Raw genomic sequence first — 10842 nt, forward strand, 5'->3', positions numbered from 1 at the left:
TTTTACACTTGGTTGCATGCTGAAAATAGCCGATCTACAAGCTCACAACGCGTCGCGCTGCGACGCGTTGTGGGCTCGTAGATCTGCTATTTTCAGAGCAAAAAGTCCCCTCACATCAGAGAAGTCCCCTCACATCTATATATAAATTACATCCTTCACATAATTCTGCATTCATTCAAACTCTGACTGGGGAGGGTGTTTGGTAGATAGGCGGGTTATTGCTAATGAGTCTAATGATCATTACAATGTCCTGATATGCAAGAAAATATTTCTAAAGAAGAAGAAGAAAAAAACAAAGGTTGTTATGTATATTATGGACAATCAAAATCTGTTGGAAATATTACATTTGTATGTGGTGTCATAATTAAATGCAATGTTGATATCGCACACTGACTATCAAGAAAATAAAAAAAACATGGCACTTCATGTCAAAAAGGTTGCCGAATCCTGGTCTAACCTATACTAATCGATAACCTTAGAAAAAAAACATGCATAAGGAAGGCGGCTTGACCCTCATAAGCAGGCGCATAGCGAGGTATTTGTGGACCTGTGCTCATCCAAGCTCCTCTGGGCCGCCCCTCCCCTCCCCAACCACAGAATTATACAGTTCAAAATGAGTCCTGAGTCATTTTGATACAGGAAGGATGAAAACCTCAGGCCTCGCTTATTTTCTCCCTTCGCTTGGTTTAATGTTTACATTTTGTACTTGGAACCACAAGGCCACTTGGCAGGCACTTTGCACTTAGCACTTCCTCTCAGCCCAGGCAAGAAACCACAGGCCCCTCTCTGCTCAACCAGCTCCATGCAGCCACGAGGGTATAATTACTGTCTAAGAAAGGTGGCATGACCCTCATAAGCAGGGGGCATAGCGAAGTATTCTTGGACCTGTGCTCATCAAGTGCCTCTGGGGAACCACAGAATTATACAACTCAAAATTAGACTAATTTTCATGCAGGAAGGATTGAAACCTCATTTCTCACTTATTTTGTCCCTTGATTTGGTTTATCACACACACGCATGCACGCGCGCCTCTCACATACACACGTACACACATGCATATGTACGCACACACGCAGGAAACACAGTTTCCTATTTTGTTCCAGGGTTCCAGGGACCCCCAGAAGATACGATTTGAGTTAAAAGGGTTCACTTTAAAAGAATACGTATTCAAAGATTTTCACACATTTTCACAATTTTTCAAAAATAGCAGATCTACAAGCTCGTAGCGCGGCACTTGGTGCAGCGCTATGAGCTTGTATATCTGCTATTTTTTAATAGCCAAAGTGTAAAATAATGCTTTATAGCTCAAATAAAAACACACACACACACACACACACACACACACACACACACACACACACACACACACACACACACACACACACACACACACACACACACACACACACACACTAGTAGTCAAGTCATAACCACTTAACGTCACTCTCAAAACATTCTGTAACTGGGCTCCATATTTAATACTGTAGATGAAGCAGGAACAGTTTCCCAGTTAATGTGCTGAGAAGCCTGTTTTGTTCCCAAAATTGCTGCGATCCGCATTCACTTGGGATTAGTATTATCATGGGATCTGACTAAGATCCCCCAGCCCCCCCAAAAAATGTAGGTAATTTACCATAGTTCCTTTTTTTATACAAACGAGGCACATTCTCTTGGGATTCCGTTTACGCTCCGCAGCTATTATACATCAGAGAATTCCCCAGGTAATGCTAGTACTGTGCGAATAGAGCTTTGTGTGTGTGTGAGTTCTTCTGGAAGTAAAAATGGGGTATGGTCTCATTTGTCATTCTCAAAGCAAAAGAATATTAGGTGATACAGCACTTTGAAAATGATGTAGCTTTCAAGTAGTGAAGATGTTTTTCCCCATGTAGCTGGGCAGCTTGACAAAAAGAACATCATTACATTTTCAATGGCTTATCTTCTTTTTACTTCTACTTGTTTACTTTTTTCTAACCTGTATTATACCCTTTTATTATATATATATATAAAAAAGTATATATATATATATATATATATATATATATATATATATATATATACACACAGTATATACAGTGGTGTAAAGTAACTAAGTGCATTAAACTCAAGTACTGCACTTTCTTCACAATTCTCAGTACTTTTACTGCAGTACTTTCTACTCCAGTGGTTCTCAACCTGGGGGTCGCGACCCCCAGGGGGGTCGCCAAATAATTTGGGGGGGTCGCCAGATTTTTTGGTGAATTAAAAAAAAAAAAAAGTTTTTTTTTTTTTTTTTTTTACAAAATATTTTTTTATGTTATCATTAATTCATGTTTTATCAGTTAATTTACTCAATTTACCCACTTTTTGCAAAAATATTTGATAATAAACAATTATCAAATAACCTATTATAATTAAATAACCTTCGCGCGCGCGAACGGGACCGCACGCGTGCACGCGGGGGGTCGCGGGAAATAATATCATTATTTTGGGGGTCGCGGCCTGAAAAGGTTGAGAACCCCTGTTCTACTCCACTACATCTCAGAGGCAAATATTGCACTTTTACTCCACTACAATTATTTGAAAACTTTAGTTACTAGTTACTTTTCAGATATCAATTATTACATTATAAAAAATACATGAACCACTTTAGCCCTATTTTATACATAGGCTATTTGAAAATAGCCGATCTACAAGCTCACAACGCGTCGCATCGCGACGCGTTGTGAGCTTGTAGATCTGCTATTTTCAAATATTTTGGTACTTTTACTTTTGGTACTTTAAGTATATTTCGATGCCAATACTTTTGTACTTTTACTCAAGTAAATTTTGAATTCTGGACTTTATTTTTATAATGCAGTATTGGTACTTTTACTTAAGTAAAGAATTTGAGTACTTTCTCCACCACTGATATATACACAGCCTGCAGAAACAGACTTTCAGCAAACGACACCGTCACGCAATGGAGTATAACTTATTTATTTCTGTGTCCCTTTTTCTTCCCCAGCCAATAATGTGTGTTTCTATGGCGAGTGTTCGTACTACTGTTCCACTGAGCATGCCCTGTGTGGTAAACCGGACCAGATTGAAGGTTCGCTGGCCGCCTTCCTGCCAGACCTGGCCCTGGCCAAACGCAAGACCTGGAGGAACCCCTGGAGACGCTCTTACCACAAACGCAAGAAGGCAGAGTAAGAAGATCATTCCATCAGATAATACTTATTTTTTCTGTATTTAGCTATTGCCCTTATACAGACTAACTTACACTGAAGCTGTTCATGGTTGTCAGTGGTGGTAAGTAATTAAGTACATTTACTTAAGTATTGTACTTAAGTACAAGTTTGAGGTATTTGTACTTTACTTGAGTATTTACAATTTCCAATACTTTTACTTCTACTTTTACTTCTACTGAAAATATCCGATCTACAAGCTCACAACACGTCGCGATGCGACGCGTTGTGAGCTTGTAGATCTGCTATTTTCAAACATTTTAGTACTTTTACTTTTGGTACTTTAAGTACATTTTGATGTCAATACTTTTGTACTTTTACTCAAGTACATTTAGAATTCCAGATTTTTTCTTGTAACAGAGTTCTTCTACATTGCAGTATTGATACTTTTACTTAAGTAAAACATTTGGGTGCTTTTTCCACCACTGATGGTTGTGCCCAAAGGAGTTAAATGAACACACACACTTACAGTGTGACTGACTAACATGAGGGGTCTGAGTCAGAAATAGTCTATCAGAAGACATTCATTAAAGCAAATGTCTCAACAAATGTTTTAACCATGTTAGATGAATCTAAAAAACCCGTCTTTGGTTCTGGTGATTCATACTGCCCTCCTAATATGTGAGGGGGCCGTGTTTTTTCGATTGCTTTTTTCATTTATTTTATTTTTTAATAAAAACGTCTCCTTACGTATTAGAAGGACAACATCAGTCACCAGAAACAAGGACAGGTGTTTTTGATGAATCTAACATGGTTAAAATGGAGTTACAATGGGTTTGTATAGGAAGGAGGTGTGTCTGATAAAATGAATATCAAATACTAATATTAATTAAAAACTGTCCGGGGTGCTCCCAAAAGCCTGAATAGACGATAAAATTACCCAAAATGAGTTTGAAAGTGAAATATCCCTTTAAGTAAAATATACCTGAGTAGTACTTCTTTCACCACTGGGTGGCAGTCTGTGTATGTAATGTACAGTAGGTACTATACATTTTGTGTGTGTGTGTGTGTGTGTGTGTGTGTGTGTGTGTGTGTGTGTGTGTGTGTGTGTGTGTGTGTGTGCGTGCGTGCGTGCGTGCGTGCGTGCGTGCGTGCGTGCGTGTGCATGTTGACTGGTGGACTGAGAGCGGAGGTAGGGATCAGACGTATCATAAAGTGAGATAACCCACACACCGTCCTCACTTGCACTATAAGGACAACTTTTATTAAGGCAACGTTTCTTTCATGGACCTTCTTAACACATTGATTGCCTAGATCGAGTTAACTCGATTTTAGAATCCATCACTTGCTTGCCTAGATCTGGGCGGCTGTGGCTCAGGAGGTAGAGCAGGTCGTCCAATGATCCGTGGGTCGGCGGTTCGAATCCCGGCTCCTCCTCCTGTCCACATGTCGAAGTGTCCTTGGGCAAGACACTGAACCCTACACTGCCTCCAATGATTCGGTCGGCGCTAGCTTGCCACCATTGGTGTGTGAATGTGGGAAAAGTGGGGACGCTGGCGTCGACTGTTCGCCGCTCCACCTCCCAATGTCCCCTCCCTGTATGAATGAATGAACCATTGTAAAGCGCTTTGAGTAAGTTTGAGTACTTAGAAAAGCGCCATAAAAATGCAATTCATTATTATTATTATTATTAGATCGAGTTTAGCAAAAAAAAAAAAAAATTCAAAAGATTTAGACTCCTATCCATCCTTGTTAACGTAAAACTTTCTGTATCTCGGCTCCAGAGTACTTTTTTTTTTTTCAATGAAAAATCTCTTGGCATAAAACTGCAAAAAATCAGAAAAAGTTCTGGCAGTGAATGAATGTGTTAAGGCGTCTGTCAGATGCTTATTGTTGTGTGATCCTGTATGTCATACTATGCTGTGATATATCACTGATCTGATGTATGTTCTGTTACGTTTAGATGGGAGGTAGACCCAGACTACTGTGAGGAGGTGAAACAGACCCCGCCTTATGACAGCGGAACACGACTACTGGACATTATGGACATGACCATTTTTGACTTCCTCATGGGTGAGATGATACAGTGCATTATGACAGGAACACACACACACACACACACACACACACACACACACACACACACACACACACACACACACACACACACACACACACACACACACACACACACACACACACACACACACACACACGCACACACACACATGGCTGATTTATTGGCATGTCTTCGCCTGCAGGAAATATGGATCGGCACCATTATGAGACATTTGAGAAGTTTGGTAATGAGACTTTCATCATCCATCTGGATAACGGCAGAGGGTGAGCCCATGTTTGACTAGATCACTTTAACTGTTGAAATGGAATATTGAAACAGGAACCACAATTATTTAAAGAATTTAGCAACGAGGTATAGACCTAATATGGCTGAATCCAATTTGACCGGGAACGCAGCTGTGTGTCATTTTTAAGATTTCTTTGGGCTATTCAAAAATAGCAGCTATTTTTGAAAAATCGTGAACATTTTGTGCAAATATTTGAATATATCTATATTTCTTTTATATTTTTTATATTTTTTATATATTTTTTTACATTTTCTACATTTTTTATATTTTTTATATTTAAGAAGAAAAAAGATTTAGAACTCCAAAAGTAATCCAGCATCAAAATCAGTTTAATCCCTTTAACCCTAAATACATAAGCTTTTTGAAAATAGTACATCTACAAGCTCACAACGTGTCGCGATGCGACGCTAAATACATAAGCTTTTTGAAAATAGCACATCTACAAGCTCACAACGTGTCGCGATGCGACGCGTTGTTATCTTGTTGATCTGGTATTTTCAAGAAATCTTGGCAACAAATGCTAAAAAAATTGGTCATTACATATTAATTTGCCATGAAAATGTTTGAGAACCACTGCAGTAGATGACTCTCCCGCTGCTTTCATTCTAGGTTTGGGAAGCACTCCCATGATGAGACCTCCATTCTGGTTCCTTTGAGTCAGTGCTGCAGGTAAGATGTCCTCTGTAAGCAGTATCAGGTGGATTGAATGAGTAGATGAAACCTACTCAGGAGATTTTAGACTGCCTAAACTCCAAAGAACCCTTTTATCCTCACCCCAAATAACTTAGTTGCTCCTCTTATCTCTTATCTCCATAGTGTTGTGCTTTTTCGCAAATGAATGCCGTACTTGATCATACTACAGCATCAAACAAAAGTAGCAGGTATACAAGCTCGAAACGCAGCTCGAAACGCAGCGCGAAACGCAGCGCGAAGCGACGCGTTTTGAGCTAGTCGATCTGCTGTTTTTGAATTTGAATCCTGAAAAGTTTGGGACATATTAGGTTTCCACCCGACAGAGACGACATGAAATATGCATAAAAAGTAAAACATTGTATTTGTACTTTTTTATGCTATGTCATGCTCTTTAAACTCACTGTAGTCTCCACTTCAAATCCCGGGGTAGAACATGAAAGTTTCACATTGCAATGAAGCGTAAACATGCCAAAAATACATCTAAAAAAGAAAAAGCTGATAAACACTAATTATTTCTTGGTCGATTGCCACTTATCTAAATTTACTGCATAAAGTTTGAGTTTTTTAAGTTGTCAAAATGTTAAAAGCTCAAACAGAACACAGTTAAGTAACACCAGCATTTACCTGGTGTGTTAGTTAGACAGTTACTTTATATGTCCAAGGTTATGAGTTCAAGTCCCCTCTTACTCTGAGGAAATCTCATTTTGATTGCCGGGTCTTGGTGAACAGATTGAAAAGCTCACTGGTTAAGTACGTTTTAAGTTAAAGTTTTAGTTAACAAGTAAATATAGTTGTCATTGTGACTGCCTCTACAATCATCTGCATAGAGGGACAAATAGCAGGAAGCATACACTGATTGTGTGTGGAGTGGGTGAGAGTTTGAATTACAGTACCATTTATCTACCTGCACGTGCTACTCTTGCCTTCAGGCTGAGGAAGTCGACCCACCTGCGTGTACAGCTGCTGGCAAAGGAAGAGTACCAGCTCTCCACCATGATGTCTGAGTCCCTGGTAAGAGACCGCCTCAGCCCCATCCTCATACAGCCACACCTGGAGGCCATGGACCGAAGATTACGCCAGGTAACTGCTTTGCATTCACACACTCTCTCTCTATCCTCACCTACTGTGTGTGTGTGTGTGTGTGTGTGTGTGTGTGTGTGTGTGTGTGTGTGTGTGTGTGTGTGTGTGTGTGTGTGTGTGCGTGCGTGCGTGCGTGCGTGCGTGCGTGCGTGCGTGCGTGCGTGCGTGCGCGCGTGCGCGTGTGTGTTTTATCCCATTGAGGCCTGAGGGTCCGATTCTACAAAATGTCTTCTAAATCCTAACAGTTTTTTGAAAAACTATGTCAGTGGTCCTCAAACTTTTTCATGTCAAGGACCCCAAAATGTATGCTTGAGATGGGGGTCCCCATCTCAAAATATTTTGTTCCAGGGACCCCCCAGAAGCAAAGATTTGAGTTACACATTTTCGCTTTAAAATATATATATTCAACGATTTGCACACATTTTCTAATTTTTTCAAAAATAGCAGATCTACAAGCTCGCTATGAGCTTGTACATCTGCTATTTTTGAATAGCCAAAGTGTAAAATAATGCTTTTTTAGCTCAAATCTAAAAATGACAACAGACGCGTTCCAGGTCTTAATGGGTTATATAACTGAGTCACATTTCTATGGGTTACAGGTGCTGAGGGTGCTAGCCGACTGCATTGAAAAGGAGGGCTACAGCAACGTGGTGGAGGATGACCTCCAGGGAGAGCGAGGGACAGACCACACCCACATGGCTCCGCGACGGAGGTAGCTGGCTGGGGCACGTGGAGCTAACCACCTGGGAGCTGAGTAGTAGCTGGATAGGACCGAAAGCATGGAGCATACGACACTGGGCTTAAGTCATTGTCTTGAACTCGACTGCTGTATTGTGTAACAGATGACCATCCATCTGTACATAACATTCTCAGAGACCCATGTGTTGACTTTGACACAGGAAGTGTCACCAGTTAATGGGGACTGAGCTATCTGGAACTACAAGCCCCCTTGGATAGGACTGGGTGCGGCCCAAAAGGTTGCAATGACTTAACCTTTACCGATGGTGGACGAGATATGTTGGAAGCGTTCCATTTTCAAACGCAGGGAGACAGAGAGGAAACTCCGAAAAATGTGGCAGTAACTGGACCACGCCCTGCTTTACCTAGACTCTTTACATAAGAGTCCTAATAGGCCACTTTATCACCACAGCTGATCCTAACGATCACCACAACCAACCAACCCACTTGCAGCACTGTCCAACAACCATGAACGTCTTGCAAGAGATGCATATTTGTCTTCGTCTTGTTTAGGACACCTTTTTGAATTCAGTGAATTCTGAGGGACTTGTATAGATTCTTCTACACCCCCCGAAACCCCCCCGCGACACCCTACTCTACTCCTTCCTCTTCATAGCTGAATTATGTGTTCCTACGTGTTCTGGTATTGCTAGTGTTTTGGTTGCAGAGGTCAAGGAAACTGACTTCTTTGTCGTTTTAATACGTAAAAAAAGAAACGTTTTATTGCATAATGTATTTTTTTTATTCTCTTATTGATCTTTTTCCGATGTGTTTTGTTTCGTTTTCAAAATGGAAATATGTGATTGGAGTGCCGGTTTACTCCTGGATTTGTCATTTTTTCCCCCTATCAGTTATCAGATATGTCCTTGAGAGACTATTTATTGATTTTTGTATTTATTATTTGAAATGAATAATACATAATCAACATCATCATTTGTTTATGGTAATACTGAATTAATGCAACATCATCAGATTTGCACTTACTCATCTGTCCAAAAGAGGGCATAGCTAGCCTGTGCAATAGCAGTGCACGCATTGCTACCAGGTATGTGCCTCTCAGTAAAGGTTCACCTTTCTTGGTGACTGTCTCCTTATTCCATCCCACCCTGAAGCCAGCGTTGATTTCGTCGACTAAAACTATGACTAAAAAGGTTCGTCGACTACCTTTTTTCACTGCCGAAAACTCAATAGAAACTCAATAAAAACTAGGCTATGATGACTAAAACTAAGACTAAATATATTGACAATTTCGTCAACAAATAAGAACTAGACTAAAATGTAGTGGAAAAGAGATCCAGTCACAACGCGTCACAGTGCGACACGTTGTGAGCTTTTAGATCTGCTATTTTCAGCATGCAACAAAGTGTAAAATCAGCCATTATGACGCCATTAAGGCACCACCAACATACACGTCGACTAAATCAACTGTAGATTTAGTCGACTATAATCTTATGATATTTAGTCGACTAAAACTAGACAAAAACTAAAACATTTCAGATGACTAAATATGACTAAAACTAAATGGAATTTTATTCAAAAGACTGTGACTAAAATTAAATCAAAATTTGCTGTCAAAATCAACACTGCCTGAAGCTAATTCATACTTCATCGACTGTGGCATATGACACAAATAATGTATTTGTTTTACTTGAACATACATTTATTTTGTCACCTGACAAAATTGGTCGTCAAAGTATAAATAATAAAAGCCTTAATAATAATTATTAAGGCTAATGTTTAAGCTTGTCTAACCTTGGTTTACAGCTAAACCAAAATGGAAATCAGCCCAGACACCATAATATCATCATAGAACAATAATCCAGTCTCCTTAAATTCACAACATATGTCTATGAATACGTTACTGATTCATTCTCTACGTGTCTAAGCCCTTGTTTACAACATCTAATCCATTTCCAACTGCTGTTTCTGGTTTGGTTTATTTCACGTTGAAGATCTGAGGTCATATTTATGGTGCCAAAAAATGTATGGCATCGAAAAAAGCCAAATGTGACGCTAAAAGTTTTATATTTTTATTTTATTTTATTTTTTTGTAATTATGTCCGGGTGTTGCTGTTGTTTGAGAGATTATACTTCATGATGTACATTTCATTCCCTCCAAACAGCTGATGACAGCAAAAAAAAGAAGAAGAAAATTCAAAGGAGCGGTTACTGGCTGAAATTTAATATATACAGTAGGAACATCTAGTGCCTGTGCAATGATAGAAATACTTGAATGTTTGGTTTCCTAACTGAATGGGTTAAAGGATATATTATTCCCCAGATACAAGTGATAGATAAGATGCCCAGGTCTTAATGTATGTGTATGCGGACTCCGTCAATTCCATAACATTTTTATATACATCTCCATCTAGTCCTGTGTCAGTACTGTGTGTGGAGATACAGATGGAGCCATGGGAAGCCCTTAGAGGATACGTCTCAGCCTTGCAAATGCTTCTTTTATTTTTATTCTGACTCATTGTTTCTGTGGAGTTTCTTTGCATCATGGTAAAAGTGCAATAAAACAAAATGTATCTTTCAATGTATCTATCACAGGTGTCTTTGCTCACTTAAAGTGTACACTACAGTAAGTCTTTTTTATCGTTGGAGATGTTTTCGTCCATGTCCTTCCGCCAGTCAGTCAGTGTGTGTGCGTGCCGTGCTGAAAATGAATCTTTGAAATGTTTCATAGTTTTAGACATATACTCCTTTAAAAGTTCAGAAATGTATGATGGTATAATGTAGTGGTCTAATGAGGAGACTCTCAATACAGAGATATCATGTTCAAATCCCATTCCTCCTATAATTCAATGCTGGAGTGTTTC

The 10842-nt window shown here is 39.5% G+C and overlaps 1 protein-coding gene across 1 annotated transcript in view; it reads left to right on the forward strand.

Annotated features, from left to right (window-relative positions):
* Positions 1-10559, forward strand: part of fam20cb (FAM20C golgi associated secretory pathway kinase b) — a 75814-nt gene extending 65255 nt beyond the window's left edge. The window contains exons 6-11 of the mRNA XM_084078514.1: positions 2984-3164; positions 5107-5216; positions 5405-5486; positions 6119-6178; positions 7132-7282; positions 7882-10559. Coding sequence (XP_083934640.1) covers positions 2984-3164; positions 5107-5216; positions 5405-5486; positions 6119-6178; positions 7132-7282; positions 7882-7998 — 701 coding nt within the window. The 3' untranslated portion in view covers positions 7999-10559. The remainder of the gene's footprint in view (positions 1-2983; positions 3165-5106; positions 5217-5404; positions 5487-6118; positions 6179-7131; positions 7283-7881) is intronic.
* The last annotated feature ends 283 nt before the right edge of the window (positions 10560-10842 follow it).

Source organism: Gymnoscopelus microlampas (assembly GCF_963454915.1).
Source record: "Gymnoscopelus microlampas genome assembly, chromosome: 14".
NCBI lineage: Eukaryota > Metazoa > Chordata > Actinopteri > Myctophiformes > Myctophidae > Gymnoscopelus > Gymnoscopelus microlampas.